General features: G+C 38.7%; 1 protein-coding gene across 3 annotated transcripts in view; it reads left to right on the forward strand.

Annotated features, from left to right (window-relative positions):
* The window catches only part of AMBRA1 (autophagy and beclin 1 regulator 1), a 156796-nt gene that overhangs the window by 128126 nt on the left and 4988 nt on the right, over positions 1-23682 (forward strand). For all 3 annotated transcript variants that reach the window (XM_039358402.1, XM_039358410.1, XM_039358415.1), the window contains 2 exons: positions 17202-17294; positions 17913-18106. In XM_039358402.1, coding sequence (XP_039214336.1) covers positions 17202-17294; positions 17913-18106 — 287 coding nt within the window. The remainder of the gene's footprint in view (positions 1-17201; positions 17295-17912; positions 18107-23682) is intronic.

A 23682-nucleotide genomic window follows, 5' to 3' on the forward strand; every position in this document is an offset into this window, starting at 1 on the left:
GGTGTATTTGGAGATTGTGAAAAGAGAGGAAAATCTGAGTAGCTTTGCTCACCAAATCTGTGTCATTGTTGCAAGGAAAAAGAAGAGCCTCATTTCAGAGATTGACCTGAATTCTAGAACAGTGTTTCCCAAACGTGACAGTTTTAAGGCATGTGGACTTCAACTCCCAGAATTCCACAGCCAGCATTGCTGGCTGTGGAATTCTGGGAGTTGAAGTCCACATGCCTTAAAATTGTCAAGGTTGAGAAACACTGTTCTAGAAGTAATAAAAACATAATATAGATGTTTCTTCTGGATGTTACTGAAGTTCAGGATAGAATCAGAGACCCTATAGTTCATTTACCACCCTCTTTTGTAGCACAAAAATGAGGCACATCATTTTCTATTGCTTTGTGGTAGAAATATATATTGAATAAGAATAATTAAAATCAAAGATACAAGTCTGACTCATAATACTGTGGAGCCAGCCAATTTCCTCTCTCCTCCTCTCCTGGGTTTTTATTGGGGATTCGGTTGACATTTTCAGTTGAATATGCCATGATTCAAGTCTTCTGTGGCTTCAATCCTTTATACTGGTTTTCTAACTTCTGGTAAAAATTAGAAACTTTGGTAGAAGTAGGAAAATTGTGGCTTTCTGTATATTGCTGAATCACAGCTATACTGAAAGAAAAGAGCTAGGCATAACTCAGTAAAAACATCTCTAACAGCACAGTATCAGAAAGATAACTTCACCTCTTAGTCTTACCACTTTTTATTTTATTTATTATTTCAATGTTGAGGCCACCAAACTCCATAACAGGTCTATGCCATAATTAATAATGTTTCCAAAAAGCAACAGGTATCAATAAAAAAAGAATGGAGCTGACCAGAAGACAGAATCAATACTTTTAAAAATTTATAAAGCAAAAACAATTCCAGAAGGTAGTATATTCTCTGGAGCAGTGGACAAAGAATAGGTGAGATTAAAAGAATATTACTAACACATCCTAGGCAAAACATAAGACTCTATCAGACTTAAATTTAGGCTTTGATTGTTGATAAGATTCTTTAATTATTTTATTCTACATAACTGGTTGGTATCTTCAGAAAATAAGGATGCCCACTAGTGAAATCCCATCCCTTGGTACCAGCCACTTCCTTGCTCTATTTACAGATTTACTTTCCATTCCAGCTGAAATATGCTTTGCAATAAAAGTCTAAACTGGTTTTCCAGTTATACGTAGATGTGCACGAAATTTACGGTTGAATAAATCCATTGGGAGGAATAGCAATTATTAATCTGAAAGCAACACATTTTTGTCAGTGCCAGATTTCCTAATATGTAATAACTTCAACAAAGAACAATCCTAATATGCAGACCTAAAGCTTTATAGTTTGGTGTAATCATTAATTAATCTATTAAAATACATTATAACGTATTTGTAGTTTCTGTGAAGCACTTTCACCTTCTGTGAGGCACTTTTTAAATCAAGTTTTTAGTCCTACTAGCTATGTAGCTTCAGCCTTATCGTGTATTTCTGGAGGCTGACCCAGTTTCTTTGCCAGACTGTTCAATCAGTAGATGTCTTCCAGCAAGAGAGCCCCTAGTGCAGGGGTAGGCAACCCAAAACACTCAAAGAGCCACTTGGACCCGTTTCCTACCAAAAACAAAACACTGGGAGCCGCAAAACCCTTTTGATATCTAAAAGGAAGATAACACTGCATGTATCCTTTTTTACTATATATATATACACACACACACACATACACACACACACACACACACACATATACACACATGTTGTTATTAATTGCGAAGTCGTGTCCGACCCATCGCGACCCCATGGACAATGTTCCTCCAGGTCTTCCTGTCCTCTACCTTCTTCTGGAGTCCATTTAAGTTCACATCTACTGCTTCAGTGACTCCATCCAGCCATCTCATTCTCTGTCGTCCCTTCTTCTATTGCCCTCAATCTTTCCCAGCATTAGGCCCTTCTCCAGTGAGTCCTTCCTTCTCATTAGGTGGCCAAAGTATTTGAGTTTCAACTTCAGGATCTGGCCTTCTAAAGAGCAGTCGGGGTTGATCTCTTCTAGGACTGACCGGTTTGAACGCCTTGCAGTCCAAAGGACTCGCAGGAGTCTTCTCCAGCACCATTGTTCAAAGGCCTCAATTCTTTGGCGCTCAGCCTTTCTTATGGTCCAACTTTCACAACCATACATTGCAACTGGGAAAACCATGGCCTGGACTATACGCACTTTTGTTGGCAGGGTGATGTCTCTGCTTTTTAGTATGCTGTCTAGATTTGCCATAGCTTTCTTCTCCAGGAGCAAGCGTCTTTTAATTTCTTGGCTGCAGTCCCCATCTGAGGTGATCTTGGAGCCCAGAAAAATAAAATCTGTCACTACCTCCATTTCTTCCCCATCTGTTTGCCAGGAATTGAGAGGGCCGGATGCCATGATTTTGGTTTTCTTAATGTTGAGTTTCAAGCCAACTTTTGCACTCTCCTTCTTCACCCGCATCAAGAGGCTCTTTAGTTCCTCTTTACTTTCTGCCATTAGAGTGGTATCATCTGCATATTTTAGGTTGTTGATATTTCTCCCGGCAATCTTAATTCCAACTTTTGTTTCATCTAGCCCTGCCTTTCTCATGATGTGCTCTGCATATAAGTTAAATAGGCAGGGCGACAGTATACAGCCTTGCCGGACTCCTTTTCCAATTTTGAACCAATTAGTGGTTCCGTGTCGTTCTCACTGTTGCTTCTTGACCTGCATATAGATTTCTCAAGAGACAAATAAGATGCTCTGGTATTCCCATCTCTTTAAGAACTTGCCACAATTTGTTGTGATCCACACAATCAAAGGCTTTAGCATAGTCAATGAAGCAGAAGTAGATGTTTTTCTGGAACTCCCTAGCTTTCTCCATGATCCAGTGTATGTTGGCAATTTAAAGGATATATGCAGTGTTATCTTCATTTTAGATATCAAAAGGGTCTCTCTCTGTGTCTCTTTCTCCCTCCCTCTCTCTCCCTCTCTTTCTTTCTGCCCTTGGTCTGCCAGTCCTCTTCCCCCCCCTTTCCTCTCTCTCTCTCTTTCTCCCCCCCTCTCCCTCTCTCCGATCTTCTGCTCACCTGGCAAGCTGCTTCAAGCTGTTCTCCAACAAGCTCAGAGGTAGGCAACCTCGGGTCTTTTATGACTCATGGACTTCAACTCCCAGAATTCCTGAGTCAGCATAGCTGGACTAGCTAGCTCTCTCCTGCCCTTCCTGCTTCCTGCAGAGATGCAGTAAAGGGAGGAGCCACGCCCAAAAAGATTTTCAGCTTGTCGGATAACACAGTGAATCCATTCTCTTTTACACACACACACACACACACACACACACACACACACACACACACACACAGAGACAGAGAAGCAGGGAAGCGCAAGTGCCTCTCTCTGTCTCTGTCTCTCTCTGCAAATGGCAAGAGGAGGCTGGGAGCCACAGGGGAAGGCTCAAAGAGCCACATGCGGCTCCGGAGCCGCGGGTTGCAGACCTGTGCCCTAGTGCATCATTTTACTTTTAGGAAAAATAAGTCTTGGCTCAGGATGCTTAGAGAAGAGAAGACAGACAGGATTGTACTGATCTCTACTCTTGGATTAGTTCTCTGATTTAAAGTTCATACAGATACCATCTGTGAACTAATGCCATAACCCGGGGTGTCAAACTGCCAGCCCACGTGCTGCATGCGTCATGCCAAAACTGCACCCATCCCATTGTCGGCAATGGAAAAAAAGTTGCGATACGTCGCGACATGTCATGCGACGTTGCGAGTTTGACACCCCTGTCATAACAGATTTGTTAGTTTTGCAGAAAACACAGGATTTTTTTTCCACTGTAGAAGACCTAAAGCAGATATTATTCTGGAATTTATGTGTAATTATTGGAGCACTATGCTCCTCTAAATCATAATATTGTCATCCAAAACAGAATTACCTTTGTTAAGATTAAAGATTTTATTGAGATCTTTACAACATACTTTTCTGAAGATGGAGTCAGGCATATGTATATATTATTTTTAAAAGTTTTGTTTTTACATTTTTTCAATTTAGTATGTTTTTATCAAATTAAGGAGAATTTTGTTTAATGACTGTGCCTTCTAGTACATTAAGTATCTGACTTACTTTGCAAGCTTCTTCCTCTGCCTTTTGAGATATGTTAAAGCAGTGTTTCTCAACTTTGGCAAGTTGAAGATGTGTGGACTTCAACTCCCAGCATTCTCCAGCCAGCCATGCTGGCTGGAGAATGCTGGGAGTTGAAGTCCACACATCTTCAACTTGCCATGGTTGAGAAACACTGTGTTAAAGCATCATATGATGCAGCTTGCTTGCAGCTAGAAAATTCAGGTGTTCACTGTAGAATACCTGGACAAATGTGAGAGATACTGTATGTAAAACTCTTAAACTAACATACATTTAAAATAATTTTAGCAAATTGAAGAGCAGCTACATACTATATATGGTAAACAACTTGATATCTTAAGTAGCTGAGTATATTGGTACTTTAATAACCACATATAGAAGCTGCTCATGATTTATTTTTATTTTAGATGTTAAAATGGGGGAGGGCAATTTTCTCAGGACCACAGGCTCCCCCAATCAGCTGGAGGTGGATAATACTGCAAAATTCCAATCCCTTTCAATGTTTTTTTTTTTTTTCCTGAGGACTTATGGTGGAAAGGTGAATGAAGTGTCTGCTTTTGAGGGATAAAAGGTGGAAATGGGAATGGCTTGCTTCTCAAATGCCTTGTGTTTCTATTTTTCCCTTAAATTCCAATAAGTTTTAAAGTAATTTCATGTATTCAGTTTATAGTTATCTCAGGGAACTGAATATGCTTTGCAAAGTAAACCATGAAGGAACACAAAATCCAGAATGTGACTAGCTACATGTTTTGGGCTAGTCTGGATAACCTCATGTTGGTCATGGTGGCTATGAAGTTTTAGGCTGCTCTAACCATGGATGCTTTTAGTATGGATGCTTAAATAACTCAGAACAATTGTTCAGTGAGTTCTCAGCCCAAAATTTGGGTCCATATTTATCAGTTCAGACAAAAGAACAACTGGGCGTTGATGTGGAAAGTATATCAGCAAAATCCCTAAATGTGTAATAAATACAGCATAGGTGGCACCATGCTCAATAGTAGTAACTGTGAGAGGGACCTCGGAGTCCTACTAGACAATCACCTAAATATGAGCCAGCAGTGTGCTGCAGCTGCCAAAAAGGCCAACACAGTGCTAGGCTGCATTAACAGAGGGATAGAATCAAGATCACGTGAAGTATTAATACCACTCTTCAATGCCTTGGTAAGGCCACACTTGGAATACTGCATCCAGTTTTGGTCACCACGATGTAAAAAAGATGTTGAGACTCTAGAAAGAGTACAGAGAAGAGCAACAAAGATGATTAGGGGACTGGAGGCTAAAACATATAAGGAACGGTTGCGAGAATTGGGTATGTCTAGTTTAACGAAGAGAAGGACAAGGGGGGACATGATAGCAGTATTCCAATATCTCAGGGGCTGCCATAAAGAAGAGGGAATTAAGCTATTTTCCAAAGCACCTGAAGGCAGGACAAGAAGCAACGGGTGGAAACTAATCAAGGAGAGAAGCAACCTAGAACTAAGGAGAAACTTCCTGACAGTGAGAACAATTAATCAGTGGAACAGCCTGCCTCCAGAAGCAGTAAATGCTCCAACACTGGAAGTTTTTAAGAAGAGACTGGACAGCCATTTGTCCGAAATGGTGTAGGGTTTCCTGCCTTAGTAGGGGGTTGGACTAAATGACCTCCAAGGTCCCTTCCAACTTTACTACTATTACTATTACTATTTGCTCCACAATGATTTTAGTTACATAGAAAGCTAGAATGGCAAAGAAATTTCCTGCAGACTGTAGCAACCTCCCTTTCTTATCTAAACTGGAGCAGAGTCAAGCACGAGGAGGACATACCTGTCTCCTAGTTTCCCAGTCCCCATTTTAATTATAAGCACATCAGGTTGGCATTGTAATACTCATTGTTCTGGCATTTAACAACAGTACCAGCAGATGAGAGAGTAACCTGCAATTACTCTGAGTGAGATGTATAGCAGCAGGAAGGGTAGGCACAAACTATGTAACTAACCTCCATTGTTCTTATCTGACATGCTAATTAATTCCCAGTTATCATAGTTCCTTCCTGCCATAATCCCAGTTAGATTTCCCTCATTCTAGCCCAGGTTACATTTAAAAAAGAATTCTCCCAAATTCTTATCTTTGTTTCACTACTGAAATGAATTTCCCCCAAAGCGGTTCTCCTTCAGGGACAATTATTTTGGGGATAACCTTTCACCTGCATTAAGCCTCGGGAAAACATATCTTTGGCTGATGCAGCATACATTACATGTTTTTCTACATACTTATCAATTAAGCAATTTGTTTTAATCGGTAAGATATACTTCTTGATTCTTAAAATTCTTCTAGGAATTCTGTCAAAGTTGCTTACCCACATTCTGTGCCATGTTTCATAACTTTGAACTTGGAATACTGATTCAAACATTTTGAAACACTAATAATAGCCTTAGAATAACATAGAATCATGTGATGGGGTCGTTATGAACCACATGTATTAGAGCAGTGTTTCCCAAACTTGACAATTTTAAGGCATGTGGATTTCAACTCCCAGAATTCCACAGTCAGCATTGCTGGCTGTGGAATTCTGGGAGTTGAAGTCCTCATGCCTTAAAATTGTCAAGTTTGGGAAACACTGTATTAGAGGAAAGTAAATAAATATTTAACATACATTAGTGAGAGTACTAAATAATGGTGATGGTGATGATAAAGTTGGAAGGTCATCTAGTCCAACCCCCTGCTCAGGCAGGAAACCCTATACCATTTCGGACAAATGGCGGTCCAATCTCTTCTTAAAAACGTCCAGTGTTGGAACATTCACCACTTCTGGAGGCAGGTTGTTCCACTGGTTAATTGTTCTCACTGTCAGGAAGTTTCTCCTTAGTTCTAGGTTGCTTCTCTCCTTGATTACTTTCCATCCGTTGCTTCTTGTCCTGTCCTCAGGCGCTTTGGAAAATACCTTGACTCCCTCTTCTTTGTGGCAGGGAATGATTTCATTCTAACCATGAATCAAACATAAGGTACTGTGTTTTAGAAGTTCAGCCAGAACCTTTGGGAGATCTCAGTCTGACTCAACAGAAACTGAGAAGCTTTTGATTGTTTTGGATTTTAACTGAGACACAGTCTGGATGGGTCTTAGAAGTTAAGTAGGGCAAGGCCATGTTTATATTATATTATATTATATTATATTATATTATATTATATTATATTATATTATATTCATTCATTATTTATTTATTTAATAAACTCATATGCTGCCCATCTCACCAAAAGCGACTCTAGACAGCTTACACACATTCAATAAATGTGCCGTATAAAACATTAAAACAATAAATAGAGATCTTAAATTTATAATTCAGTTAAAATTAAATGTTACCCTATCCCTCTCCTACCAACTCATCTTTTTCCCCCAGCAGTTTAGTGTCCTTTACTTCCACTTAGCTGCCACCTTTAAGGGCCTTGCCTTTTTCTTCTCTCCCTACATTAGAACACTTCTGTCCAAAAGACACGTGTTTTGGTCCAGAGATGGACCAGCCAGAACTGGCACTTTGAACCTAGAAAGGATCGTCTTTTCCAAGCCTTGAAATTGTCTCCTATACTACAAAAATAAAGAAGATTGAGGAAATCAAAGAAAGCATGCTATGTTTTCTTACACCGCTGTAAACACTCTGAATTGAATAATAATAATAATAATAGTAGTAAAGTTGGAAGGGACCTTGGAGGTCATCTAGTCCAACCCCCTGCTCGGGCAGGAAACCCTACACCATTTCGGACAAATGGCTGTCCAGTCTCTTCTTAAAAACTTCCAGTGTTGGAGCATTTACTGCTTCTGGAGGCAAGCTGTTCCACTGATTAATTGTTCTCACTGTCAGGAAGTTTCTCCTTAGTTCTAGGTTGCTTCTCTCCTTGATTAGTTTCCACCCGTTGCTTCTTGTCCTGCCTTCAGGTGCTTTGGAAAATAGCTTAATTCCCTCTTCTTTATGGCAGCCCCTGAGATATTGGAATACTGCTATCATGTCCCCCCTTGTCCTTCTCTTCGTTAAACTAGACATACCCAATTCTCGCAACCGTTCCTTATATGTTTTAGCCTCCAGTCCCCTAATCATCTTTGTTGCTCTTCTCTGTACTATATTTTAAAACTTTAATTACATTAGTATGTTATGTAAATTATTAATGAATTTACTTTTTTTGTGAGAAAACTTTCACCCTACTCACTTTTAAGTCAAGTGTTAACCACACTAAATTTAACATAAAAAGAATTTTATGAGCAAACCTATTAATCACAATACATTTTACATTCCTACAATAACCTATTTCTTTTAGATGTTTCAATAGTGCTAATTTCTCTCCCAAATGTTTGTGTGGGTTTTGAATAAATGGGAGGGGGGGGAAGGTCGTCCTCCATTTCATACTTCCAAATTTTTACATCTCTAGGCTATAGCAATTAATATTCTCTTAAAAATCATCTTTAACGTTAATGATTTAATTTTCTAATCTGAGCCTTTTTATTCACGCTGTTACACTTTACACCGAATGGCTACTTTTTGTAGCAGAAGCAATATTTTGTTCTTAAGACGGTTATAAAATGTCACAGGTCACATATGCTTGTGCAAACCTATCGTTCTCAGCTTCTTAAAACAGCATGAGTTTGAACAGAGTCCACTCAGTTATATTTTTTATTTGCTTTAGGAATATTTAGGCAGTGAATAACTACTGCATCAATTATCTCAATGGTATTGATATTATCACTGAAAAAAAAGAAATTACCAAAGCTGCAGAATTTTCTTTCTCCTTGTGCTTCAGCTCATATATTTGTCATAAAACAATGTCTTCCTGGGATGAGAGTGAAGGGTCCATTTTTATTAACTCATGTCTGTACAGTAACCTGTTTTTCTTTATTCTGATGGTTTCTCCCTACTTCGATAGAGATCAAATATTTGGTACCTAAGGAGCAGAAAAATTCGTTTCCTATTGGTTTAATGCAGTGATTCTCAACCTTTCTAATGCCGTGACCCCATAATACAGTTCCCCATGTTGTGGTGACCCCCAAGTGGGTGTGGCCACCAATAAGAGGGATTAGGACAGCTAGGGAAAAGGGAAAAAAATGGCGGACAGCATGGTTTGGTGACCCCCGTGAAATGGTCATTCGACCCCAAATGGGGTCCCGACCCACAGGTTGAGAACCACTGGTTTAATGCATAATTTTGATTGGAATCTCCACTTGTACCTGAAACAAAATATATTACCTGATATTACTAACCTGAGGCTTTTAACCAGCAGTGTGAGAGTTGCACATATGGAATACAGCTGAAAATGAATGGGTTGTGTATATGCAGAGCAGCAGCAGCTTCAGCTTTCTTGAAGGAAACATCTTGAACAATCTCTGGAGTCATAATTCTTACCTTACTATTCAATATATCCAAGAAAGACTGGAAAAATGTAGATGACCAGTAATGGATTTATTCTGGATATTTATTTAGAATTTTTGGTTTGGGAGAATAATAATTTTTTGCTCTAGGACAGGGGTGTCAAACTGCCGGCTCGCGGGCTGGATGCATCATGCCAAAACCGTGTTCACCCCATTGCCGGCAATGGGAAAAAAGTCACGATACGTTGCGACGATACGTGAGTTTGACACCCGTGCTCTAGGATGATTAAACCAACATTCATATAACAGTTCTGGCTTTTTTATGACAATTTATACTTAAAGTGAAAATACTTCCAAGTAAATAAAGTTCCTACTTAATCCTTCTCTATCTGTTAGAAGTAAATAGCTGTCTGACTCTGTACTCAACACGCATGCAATTAATTTGAGTGAGCTTTTAAAGAAAAATTGCTTTCTTTGGCATCTGAAATTGCCGGAAAAATCTGAAAGCTTTGACAGTAAGCAAAGAATGTATAGGAAAAAAAAAAAAGAATTGATAGCACTAGCCATATTCATTGTATAGAAGCATCTGGCTACAGATCATGTCATAAATTGTCACAATATGAACAACTATAATCCTGTGTTCCTGGACAATATTAATAAGAATATGGGTAGATTATCAAATGCCACAAAGATCTTATGTTGTGGAAAGACTGTCAGTTCTGATAGATAGAAGAACATCAGTAACAAAGACAGCCCTCTCCCCGTTACTTTATGCAGCACTTATCAGTTTTCCATTGCAATATGTGAGAATGATTTTAATGTGTTAATAATCACTCTCAGTCCTCACTGAGACTCCAAGCCTTGGACAACACGTAGTGCAAATTTAGTCTGCAGCTAAATAGAGTAGGTGTACCTAGAGTTTCAGCAGGAGTGCTAACCATATCAGACAGAAAATCCCTAGGAATCCATTATCCCTGCGATCACTTTACCAATAACTTTAACAATAGGTAAAGCCACTGAGAGGCAAAATCACAGAAAGTGACCTGACTATGAAATTCAGTCTTTTTTTTTTATTTTAAAAATTAACATGTTGCTCTTCAAAACTGATTTTCCTGGGTTTACTTGCAAAACATTAAGATCACATTTTAAAGTGTTTAAAATCTTTTTTTTTAACTGAAATAACAATAAGTAAAATACAGTTCGTTAGCAAGGTAAACATAACAGAAAAATTAAATGATTTCATTCAGCATATAACTTTAAAGTCTTAATATATTAAAAGACACAGGAAACAAAAAAATGTATTTGCCTGATACTTGAAATAAAACCAAGTGGGTGCCAAGAATTCCCTAAGTAGAAAACAGCGGGATGCCCTCACTGTGGAGGGCATTTTGCTGTTAGTGGTCAAAGGGTATCCCAAGTAGCTTCTTGTCCCACCATAGCATGAAAGACTATCCAGAGGAGGATTCTGAGGATAATCCAAAGTACAGAATGAGGTTCTGAACAGTCCTTAAGATGCTTGGGACCCATGACTTAAAATTTTGTAAAGGTTGATACTAGCAACCTTCCTCTAACCATCTGAGATAAAATTCCTGGGAGCAAAGACTATAGGATTTCTTCGATTTGGTTTTCATTACCCCTTGCTTCAGACTGTTTTTTTATTATTATTATTATTAAAAAGTTTTACAAAAATTACAAAATATACCCCAAAACCCACCCACCCCCTCCCCCTTCCCCACTTCCCAGAGCTGAATACAAGGTAACAAATACAATAATCATAATCTAACTAACATTAACCAACTATATAGATAAACAAATATAATGCGCTTTAACTCCCCTTTAACACAGAATAAACAATTTGCAAATAAACTTGATCATATAAACAAATTAAAATCCTAATTCATAAACAATACAATATAATAAAAATTTCACTATAATAAACTATTAATAATAATAATAACAATAATAATATTCTAAAATTTATTCATAAAGTAAATGGAAATTTTTAGTTCCATATTTATTCTGAATATAATCTATCCATCTTCTCCAAACCGAAATATATCTTTCTTGTGAATGATCCTTCAAATAAGCCCAAATTTTTGCCATTTCTGCTAAATTTGAGACCTTAAGGGTCCATTCTTCTATAGTCGGCAAGGAATCTTTCTTCCAATATTGCCCTACCAACAACCTTGCTGCTGTTATTAAATTCAACATCAAATTAATTTCTTTAACATCAAAATCTTGCTTCAGACTGTTAACAAATATTAAAAGTTTAATTTTTCAAGCCAACTAAAATAAGAATGTTTTGGCTCTTGTTCCATGCACTTCTGTTAGTTTTACTTTAGTTATTGGCAACTTCTCTTTTGTTCATGCTGGAAAATCTAAATTCAGTTAAAGGCACGGAAACTATCAACTAAGATACTGTTGGTACCTTTTTATGAAGAATAGTTTTATTAAGAACACCACCCATCTGATTCTTGGAGTGATTCTCACCATATAGATTTTTAATGTAGTATGGTTTGTTTCTCAATTAGCCAGATATTTATTCAATGATTTTATCCACCCACAAGTCCTTCTCAAAGACCTTGGATAGACAGATGGTCTGTTTTGATGGTGTTAAAGATATCATTGCAGGATATAAGCTATTCCAAGTAAAGCTGTCCTTTGCAATTGACTGGTGGTGATTTTTGACAATATATGGTTTAGGACAGGGCTTTTCAACCTTTTCACCCATTGTACCATTTTTAGGATATGGCAATATCCGAGAACTACCAATCCCCTAGCAAGGTGTCAAAAACTTGATGACCCCCCCCCCCAAAAGGAAAAAAGTGATAAAATACAGGTACTCTTCGACTTACAACAGTTCGCTTAGTGATTGTTTGAAGTTACAGTGACACTGAAAAAAGTGTCCCCCAAGCCACAGCCGAGCAAGACACCTGCCTGCCCGCCCGGCAGTGCTCTTCTTCCTGTCCAAGGTTTTCATTCTTGTGAGCATTTCTGTTGAGGATTGGCAGGGTGGGGTGGGGTGGGGAGTGTTTGGTTTTTATTCCCCCCCCCATCTGCTGGGTGGTTGCAGCAGGTTTTGGTCACTTCACATGACCCTGGGACACTGTGACCGTCATAAATATGAATCAGTTGCCAAGCATCTGAATGTAAATCACAAGACCCTGGAGATGCTGCAATATTTCAGCTGATCGGCGCTTCTTCTGGGCTCAGCGGAAGCGCCAGGATCGGCGCCGAGCTCCAGCTGGAACCTGGCGCTGATCCTGGCACTTTCACTGAGCCCTAATAGCCCCGAAGAAGCGTCGATCAGCTGGAAAGTGGCACTGATCCTGGCACTTCTGCTGAGCCCTGACAGCCCTGCAGCTCCAGCCATCTCTCGCTCAGGCTTGTGTGGTGCTGCCACCGGTTCAGCTCATTCCCCTCCCCCGCTACCACTTTTCTAGGATGGTTGCGTACCACCTACCAGGTGCCAATGTACCACAGGCGGTACCCGTACCACTGGTTGAAAAGCCCTGGTTTAGGATACATTCAGATATTTTAATTTGCAACATCCTTAGACATTCTTGAGAGCTGGCAAAGCGCTTCATAAAATCCTGCCAAATCACCTCAATTTTCAAATTGTTGTATTATGGCTGTGAATATGCCAGCTATTTTACAAGACAGGAGTTCCAAATTAGAGATGGAAGGCTTAGAGTCATCACTAAACTTGGACTCGTTTAAGGGAGTATTTTAAAACACTTTTGATCTTCTAAGTATCATGTTGTAGGACAATTTTAAATGTCAAATCACAGTCACTCAGTTGCTAAACTGCTCTTTGTTCTTTGTCTGGAACATAATTAATACTTGTATGAAATCATATAATAGTCTACATACTGTTTGCATACTTTATTTATTCTGTAGTGTTACATGCTTGTAATATCATAACATGGTACAAATTTCAATATACTATACTTCCGAAATATTTCTTAAGCTGTGAAAGCCAGCTGAGTAATTTGGGCCAGTCAGTCTCTCTCTCAGCCCAACTCACCTCACAGAATTGTTGTTGTGCGGACAATAGAAGGAAGAAGGAATATTCGATATGTACACTACCTTTGAATTGTTTATAAAAAATAATGAAGGTGGGAAATTAATGAAAATAATGTTATTTTAAATTGTAATGTATGCATGGGAGCTGTGCAAGACCCATGACAGCTTAACTGGATTCAAAAAATATGCTATATGGAACAAAGCTGTTACTAAATCTGTTGTCCTGCTACAGATACAAATACTACGAAGCCTCTGCCCGGAAGGCAATAATAAAAGCCAGTCATGGACAGGATTTGTAAAGTCCCTGACAATACTGTGGACCCTAGTCAAGCATTACTTATATGCCATGTGCTGGATAGAAGGATAGAAGGAAGTGAACATAAGAGTATGATTCTAGCACATCTCTGCAAGTCTGTAAAGCAACTGCTTTTGAGACCTAGAAAATAACCGTATCCGGATGAAAACTCAATATGTCACTAACAATTAGTCACATGTAAGGACAAATGACATTAATGGCTCTTTTGGAGCCATTTGAAATTATTTACATTTCATCCTTGTAAAAATAGTAGTTATTTGGGGAAAGGTCAACTTGGAATGCCTTCAGTTTGAGACCAGGGCATACAAAATTTAGGCTTAAGTACTGAAATATCTATCCCATTAATGATGAAATGCCATAATTTTTGAAGTTCGTATATTCTGTGTTACATATGTTTTGTCGACATCAAATAGGTGTTCAGAGTTATGAAAGTATGCTACACATCCTCTTCCCAACGTGTTTTCCTTGTTACCTTCTGAGAGGAGGCTTCGTGGTATCCAAAGCAGAACATCCAAATTCAGCCACAGTTTTGTTCCATATAGCATCAACTTGTGAACTCTCAAGTTTCCTCTTTCCACTATGTGTTCAAAATGGACAGTGATTAATATTTATATGTGTGTGTGTGCGTATTATATATCTATCTCCATACAGTCTGTCTGTCTGTCTGTCTATCTATCTATCTATCTATCTATCTATCTTTCCATATGTATGTATATACACACATACACACATACATATACAGTGAGGGGGGAAAATATTTGATCCCCTGCTGATTTTGTACATTTGCCCACTGACAAAGAAATGATCAGTTTATAATTTTAATGGTATGTTTATTTTAACAGTGAGAGACAGAATAACAAAAAAAAAAAAAAAAAAAAATCCAGAAAAAGGCATTTCAAAAAAGTTATAAATTGATTTGCATTTTAATGAGTGAAATAAGTATTTGACCCTTTTGCAAAACATGACTTAGTACTTGGTGGCAAAACCCTTGTTGGCAATCACAGAGGTCAGACGTTCCTTGTAATTGGCCACCAGGTTTGTGCACATCTCAGGAGGGATTTTGTTCCACTCCTCTCCAAATCATTAAGGTTTCGAGGCTGACATTTGGCAGCTCGAACCTTCAGCTCCCTTCACAGATTTTCTATGGGATTAAGATCTGGAGACTGGCTAGGCCATTCCAGGACCTTAATGTGCTTGTTCTTGAGCCACTCCTTTGTTGCCTTGGCCATGTGTTTTGGGTCATTGTCATACTGGAATACCCATCCACGACCCATTTTCAATGCTCTGGCTGAGGGAAGGAGGTTCTCACCCAAGATTTGACGGTACAGGGCCCTGTCCATCGTTCCTTTGATGCGGTGAGGTTGTCCTGTCCCCTTAGCAGAAAAATATCCCCAAAGCATAATGTTTCCACTTCTATGTTTGATGGTGGGGATGGTATTCTTGGAATCACAAGTAGCATTCCTCCTCCTACTAACACAGCGAGTTGAGTTGATGCTAAGGAGCTCGGTCTTGGTCTCATCTGACCACAACACTTTCATCCAGTTCTCCTCTGAATCATTCAGATGTTTGTTGGCAAACTTCATAGGGGCCTGTACATATTCTTTCTTGAGCAGGTGGACCTTGCAGGCGCTGCAGGATTTCAGTCCTTCACGGCATAGTATGTTACTTTTTGTTTTCTTGGTGACTATGGTCCCAGCTGCCTTGAGATCATTGACAAGATCCTCCCGTGTAATTCTGGGCTGATTCCTCACCGTTCACATGATCATTGAAACTCCATTAAGTGAGATCTTGCACGGAGCCCTAGACCAAGGGAGATTGACAGTTATTTTGTGTTTCTTCCATTTGCGAATAATTGCACCAACTGTTGTCACCTTCTCACCAAGCTGCTTGGCTATAGTCTTGTAGCCCATTCCAGCCTTATATAGGTCTACAATCTTGTCCCTGACATCCTTGGACAGCTCTTTGGTCTTGCCCAGATTGATTGCTTCTGTGGACAGGTGTCTTTTATACAGGTAACACCCTTTAAGAGAGTGCTCCTAATCTCTGCTCATTACCTCTAAAAAAAACACCTGGGAGCCAGAAATCTTGCTGATTGATAGGGGATCCAATACTTATTTCACTCATTAAAATGCAAATCAGTTTATAACTTTTTTGAAATGTGTTTTTTTTATTTTGTTGTTGTTATTCTGTCTCTCACTGTTAAACCTACCATTACAATTATAGACTGATCATTTCTTTGTCAGCAGGGGATCAAATACTTTTTCTCTCACTGTATATATATATCCATATAAATGTGTGTGTCTATGTGTGGTGTGTGTATATATGTATATAGCACGTGTATATGTGTGTTATGCATGGGTGTGGGTAGATATATACTTTATTTTGAGAGCAGGCAACAGAATTTTCATTTTTAATGTGGGCCAGTGTGCTCACAGTAAAAAAAATGACAATAAAGTTAGCTAGTAGTTTTCTATGTTGCTGTATTATAGATAAGTTATTGGTTAGGTCAGCAGTCCCCAATCTTTCCAGCTTTGCAGACCTTTGGGGGGGGAGAGGGGATTGTTCTTTGTGAGTGGTAGGTGCGTGCACGAGCATGTGCAGCTTCATTTGTGCAAATGGTAGGCATGGGAGCCTGCCGCTCACACAAATGGAGCTTCACATGAGATGGCAAGCAGGTACTCACAAAGTGGAGCTGCTTTGCACTCATGCGGCCCACTTCTGAATGGACCAAATCCCAGTAGTGGGCTGTGCCCTGTGAATTGTGGCCCCCTGTGGTTCTCAATCTTTTCTTCACCATGGACCCACTTTAAATATCTTTTATGGCCATGAATAATCGCCACAGACTACCAAGACTTAACTCAAGATTTAAAGCATTAGACTGCATGGACCCCCTGTGACAACATCGCGTTCCCCCAGAGGTCCATGGATCACAAATAACCACTGGGCTAGGTCATAAGAATAGCCTATGTTTATATTGGCTACTGTCAAGAATATATATTCAGTGCTATATTTGTGAAATAAAGTTCTTGTATCTTCTTAAGTTTGGTATATGCTAGAAGTACTTTAAATTGAAGGTAGGAAAAAGTCATACCTATGTATATCGAGATTTAGTACAGTGCAAACCACCTGTAAAAATTTTAGAATTAAATTTACATTTCAGATTGGATTCTTTAGGGATTGCGGGCTTTTTAGTTTATGTCTTAAGACTGGACAGAAAATGAAATCCTTGTAATGTTTCCACAGCAACAATTGATATTACCTGCTACAGATTTTGAATGTTATTTTGAAAAGTGAAATTTGGGAATTATAATCTTGTTAATATGGACCAGGCAGGCTTCATTTATCTCTTGACTTATTGCTTTTGGATGGCAGGGCATTAAACTCTGGTGTAGAATACTACTGGGACCAGCTGAATGAAACTGTCTTCACTGTGCATTCCAGCAGCAGAAGCACTGAACGCCCGGGGTGAGTCTGGAGAATGAGTTTGGAGGCAACCAGTCATACATAGAAATGTGTGTATTGTTGTTGTCAAGGTCTGGATATAATTGTATTGCTTACCCTTGGGTGTTATTATGATGGCAGCTCTAAAATTTTAAAACTAATTTTTCCCTATGGCACTTGGATTCTACTCCAGATGGCATAATATCACTGCTTATACTTGGTTATCTCACTAATGCAAAGTGAAATGTTCAGATAAATCTGTCAACCACAGTCCTTCCAGCTGTTAATACCGCACCTTCCTAAGTCAGTTGGAAACATTAAGCTTATGGGAACTAAAAACTTAGAAAAGTACTACAAAAGTAATGGACTAGTTCCAACCTTGAAACAATTATAGGATCCAACACTGTTTCTAACTGTAGGACCAGGACTATCGTTTTAGTCAAAATCAGATGTGAAAACATAATATAGATAAGCCAACTATCTATATCCAAATTTTGAATACCTTCTCGATCATTTTTTCATTAAAATACGTAATGGATGCCTGTTGAAACCATAAGGAATGACTGGGTGTTTCAGGGGCATACAGGCATTTCTGTATTTGCTCTTTAGTTCCTAAATATATTATGTTGCGCATCTCTTCAGAACCAGCAGAGCCACCTGGAGGACAGACCGAGATTTGGGCTTAATGAATGCCATTGGCCTGCAGCCGCGGAACCCAACCACCTCTGTGACTTCGCAGGGCACACAGACTCTGGCCCCTCAGCTACAGAATGCAGAAACGCAAACTGAGAGAGAAGTTCAGGAACCAGGAAGTCTTAGTTCAGGGGTTAACGAAGGTAAGAGATACTGGGAATTATTGTCAGGATCAAATATGTATTATTCTGGACATTACTGAAGAAAACCAGGGACATTATATTTTTACAAACAGAATGAGCCTAAACACAGCAGTTGCATCATCTTCAGTTAATAACTTTAGCTATACATGTGCTCATTCGTTTCTTCCATTTTTAGAAAATGAAAGAATATTTATTGTTTGTTCTGCTATTGCCCTTTATATCTCTTGTGTATCCTGAGAGGTAAGTTTGCTTCTATAATATTTTTTTTTCTAAAACCAGTGGATTATTGCCGCTTCTCAAGTGTGCAAAAAAAATTAAAAACAAAAGAATCTAGTAAAGAAAAAAACCCCACTTCTGTGTGAAGTATGCTCTTGCCAAGGTTAAATAAACTTAACTCATACAAAGGTGATCTTAAATATTATAGACTGGATAAATTAACCAATACTGGGGGCTTGACTCGATAGAAATGGAAGACAAATATTGATCAACAGCAGTGTATTGTTTATACGTGGCTCCATTCAACTTTTTTCCTTGCTGCTGTTTTTTTATTATTATTATTATTAGCAGATGTTCTGACTTATGCTCAGGTCAGTCATTCTACTGTTAGTTTTCAAAATAACAACATAACCTGAATTTAAATAATAAACTTTAGTTATTCCATTGAGTTCAAAGGTAAACAGCAATTTACCATTATGTCCTTGCTGTAATTATAATTAATTTAACAGTCGCACAGGAAAACAGTTGAGCTTTGTATAATATATAGAAGCCAAGAAAGTGGCTTGATTTAATTACTTGTATTAAGCTTAAGTTTGCTAGAGTTGGGCGTGGTAATAAAATGTGGTTATTTACAAAAACAAAATACTGATGATATACTGTTATACATGTAAATGGTGCTAAATCCCAGTAGCCAGCCACATGTGTCAAATGCATCGATTTTTACTTATAGTTAAAATAATTTTAAAAGAAGAAAATCTGACAATTAAACAGGGAGGAAACAAATGATGGAAGGAGGATACATTTCTTCAAAGCTATCATACAAAAGCATCTTTACTTAAAGGAAGTTTCTTTAGGAAACTATGATCTGCTATCTGTTCTTTAAAAGAGTCATCCTGAGCATATGAAAAAAATTAAGATTATTATCAGATACTTAGTTTGCAATGCTATATATCCATTGGATTACAGTGACCTACTATAACTTATTAGCACAATGAAAGTGTATCAAAATGTAGAACTGGGGATTTGGAAAACAATCTGCATTTTAGTTGGCCACAATACTGAGGAATTAGCACCATGCTTTTCTTGTGTCCAATCTACCTTTCCAAGGTTTGCTTCTAAGTAAGACAGGAGAGTTAAAACTGACAAAGCTAGTATAGAGGATTTAAAGCAATTAAAATCTTAAGACCTGAATGTTGGTAATTCCTTTAACCATGCTCAACTTACTGTTAGGAAATGGACTTTGTTTTTCACCTAAATCTATTAACCTAAAAGGAGTTAAGAATTTGGGTTCCTGAATTCTTAGCAATCTCAACCAGCATCTAGGGCAGTGGTGGCGAACCTATGGCACGGGTGCCAGAGGCGGCACTCAGAACCCTCTCTGTGGGCACACGTGCCGTTGCCCCAGCCTAGCCTCCCCCGCAACCCCCTCCTTTCCAGCAGCCCCCCTGAAGGAGAGTCGCCCCTGAGCGTGGCCCACGCGGAGCAGCGCAACCAAGGACATGGCAGCCAGGCACCATAGACAGGACTCTGCCCTCACACCCCATTGTGCACAATTGATGCTGCAGGGCGCGGGCAGAGGGCATGACCACCATAGCGCTGCTGGGCTGCCTGGGCGATCTGCAGTGGGCCCTGGAGGTGGTGAGTGGCCCTGCGGGCATGCGGTACGGGTTATGGGTGGGCAGATGGGGACAGGGCCAGTTTTTGGGCACTCGGTCTCTAAAAGGTTTGCCATCACTGATCTAGGGTTTACAAAGTATGGGAAACGGCTCATGTTAAAAAAAAATTTCTTCTTACTGTGATTCTACCTAGTGTAGAAAAACAAGACGTGAGTTCCAACTGAGATGGATTTTTTTCTAACTTGTTTTTTAAAAAACTGGAGAAAAGCACTTTTTTTTTTCAGTGACTTTTTCACCAGAAATTCAGCAAATCAAGTCAGTTACAAGGCAAGACAGGTTATAAAGTTAGATTCAACCATTACTATTATAGGGAAACAGCATTTTCTATGGATTCAATAATATAGTTGAAGTTAAGTTATATTGTATGAAGATTTTGAAATTCTTGAATGTTGAAAATAAGCAGAAACAACACTTTTCAGTATTTCCCCAGCAAAGTTTGTGAATTAGTTAGTATTTCTTGGTACAAATAATTATGAAACTGAGTAGTATCAGTACCACTGAGCAAGCTCTTTATTGAAAATGGTGTTTTCTGCTTTGTTACAGTGGACCAAAGAACGTGTGTCATATGGAAAAATCTGAAAATAATCCTCAGTAAATCTCCCCAAACTTTTGTTTGTTAGTAAATACAGTCTATCCTTTATCTTTGTAGGCTCTGTAAAAATTACCTTTCTGAAAAATCATTGAATTTTTGAAAAGATGATAATGTTAGTAAACTTAATAACAGTGAATCCCTCTAGTTCCTTTTAGTCTCATAATTGCTGCTTTTTGTATATTATTGTTTGTGAAGATTGCATCAGTCAAAGGAAAGTAAGTTTCAGTGTAAAAAAATCTGAAAAATCACATAAATAAATGTTAGGCTCAGAAATCTTTCGCTGTTGAAAAATATAAGATGCCTTCTAAGGAAAGGAGATACAAGCACGTATTTCTTGGTCCATTTAAATCAGTGGTTCTCAACCTGTGGGTCGGGACCCCATTTGGGGTCGAACGACCATTTCACGGGGGTCGCCAAACAACGCAGTCCGCCATTTTTTTCCCCTTTTCCTTAGCTGTGCTACTCCCTTTTATTCTATTGGCTTTTGAAAGCCAATAGAATAGACTCTCTGGAATAGAGTCTAATTCTATTGGCTTTCAAAAGCCAATAGGAATTGTCCAGGCTGTCTCTGTCCTGCTGAGCCCGCCAAAAGTCCCAGTCTGCAAACGGTGCTGCACCAGTTGAGTAGTCCTTGACTTACGACCGGTTGGGGGTCGCGGCATTAAAAAGGTTGAGAACCACTGATTTAAATAAATGTAATGCAAAATACTCAGATTTGTTGAAAACATATCCATTAATCGTTATCAGTCCTAGCTAAACTCTCAGATCACTAACACAGAAATATGACTTCATTAGCAGAATAGCGAAGCCTTCTTAGAATAACCCTATTTACTTTTGAACAACAATACTAAATATGCCGGTATTAAAAAGAAAAGACATAGTACCACCTTGTTATTTTAATGTCGGTAGTTTTTGTTGTGGTCAGAATCTGGGGCCGAACTATCTGATTGTGAAAAAGCATCTATGTTCCATCATTATTGGTTAGTATATCATCTCAAAGCATAATCATGCAGATTCCACTTGCCTGTCTGGCTTCTGCTATTCCAAAATGGTTTCATCAGAATACTCCCTAGATTTGTCACCAGGCTAGAAAGCAGGAGACTGTGAAGCACTGTGAGCACCCATCTTAGGCATGAAAATTCTGCTGGGTGACTATGAGCCATCTCAGCTGGATGCAATAGAACAGGGGTTCTCAACCTTGGCAACTTTAAGACTTGTGGACTTCAATTCCTAGAATTCCTCAGCCAGCTTTGCTGAGGAGTTGAAGTCCACAAGTCTTAAAGTTGCCAAGGTTGAGAACCCCTGCAATAGAATAAAAGAATGTCGTATCACAACAACCTTGCTGCTTTATCATTAAATAAAGCTCAGTTTACACTTATTATCCCAGCCCAATTCACTTTATAAGATTATTGTTGTGGGAAAAATAGGGGGAGGAAAGATTAGTAGGTATGTATCTATAAAAAGATAATAAGGGCAGGATAATGAACTGTATTCAAGCCTCTGTATATAGTACAAATGTAGCCAAACTGGAAGAAAATCTGAATACCCAGTAACTTGTTTATTATATATTCGGGTCTAGATTAAATTCATTATTATTGTAAAAAACATGGGAGTTGCTTCCTCATTTATATTGCTTCAATAAATAGGTGCCAATTCGTGGTTCCCTCCCAGGCTATAATTTAATTATACTTTCCTTTCTCAATGTCTGCATCTCCTTTTTTTTTTTTTTTTTTTAAGTGTAGTTAGTCCTGGCCATGTTCAAATGCTTATTTGAAAAATGCCATTAGAAAGTTGCGCTTCTTGTGCTGATGCTAATAAGTGCAAACTGAGCTTTATTTAATGATAAAGCAGCAAGATTGTTGTGATATGACATTCTTTTATTCTATTGCATCCAGCCGAGAATATGTTTGTATCAAATCAGCTAATATCTAAACGCCTTGCAACTAAATACACAAAACAAAGGTATCTCGTTGAGAAGGGAGGGAATGCATTAGAAGCCCATAATGTGCAAGGCAGAAATTATAAATTTCACCTTCTCTGACTTTTTGTTAAATTTAATATTCAATTAATATTATGAGGATGGTGGAACTTACTAAGTGTTTCAGATTTTAGGATCTGGCTAAGATATTTTACCAACCCTGGTAGTTGTGATATATAGTGAGAAAAGGGCATCTGCTCCAGGATCCTTGATTGTAGAGATGCTGGATATAAATCTAACTCTAGAATCTGTAGCATATGACTTCAGTTAAATAGCCATTATCCCCTAATGTTATGCCCTTTGGATTATTCACAACATCCCTTTTCATTCGTACAAATAAATAAGACTATTTTTATTGCAAGTATAATTATTATTTTTTATTATCTGGGAGATCATTGATGAGTTTGCTGAAATAAGCTTATGATATAAAACATACACTCATTTTTAAGCTCCCCAAATATTTGGCGTAATATGCCAAAACTGTTCTCTTTCTTTTTCTGTAGAAATGTGTCTGTTTTAGAGATGTATTTCTGAAGCACTGAGAAATTGACGGAGAAATGAAAGCAACAGGGTGGGAAACAACGTCTGTGGGTCTAGCAGTGACGCTGAAGATCAGCCCCTTGATAGAAATACTAACTTTGGCTCTTTTGCATTTTCTAGTCTTTATTAATCAGATCTCTCTTGACATGATAAATTACTGAGCAGTCAGCCCTGCTGCTGTGGAAACAGCACCTGCTGCTTCTGTGACTAGGCAACAACCCCAGCCTTTGAGTTCTGCCCTTACCACAGAAGCAAAGCAGATGTTTTGTATGAAAGAACTTGGTGGGGGAGATGAGTAGAGTATCAGCATGTTCTGCCCAAGGACTGCCTAAATGGAGGCTTCAAGCTCAGCACATGCTCATTTAGAACTGATGTCAATAAAGCATTAGTTAGCAATTATGACTGATTAGCATCTTAAAATTGACCTCCTGCAGTTTTCAGGACATAAATTTCATTATATTCTGCTTAGCGACTTCCCATAGTGGGCTGAACTAGCTAGGCCTGTAGATGAACTTAGACAGGGCTCTAAGCCACTAAGCCAAACGCTGGCTGTGGAATTCTGGGAGTTAAAGTC

Source organism: Crotalus tigris, unplaced genomic scaffold (genome assembly GCF_016545835.1).
Source record: "Crotalus tigris isolate CLP2741 ecotype Arizona unplaced genomic scaffold, ASM1654583v1 scf7180000017576.4783729, whole genome shotgun sequence".
Classification (NCBI taxonomy): Eukaryota; Metazoa; Chordata; class Lepidosauria; order Squamata; family Viperidae; genus Crotalus; species Crotalus tigris.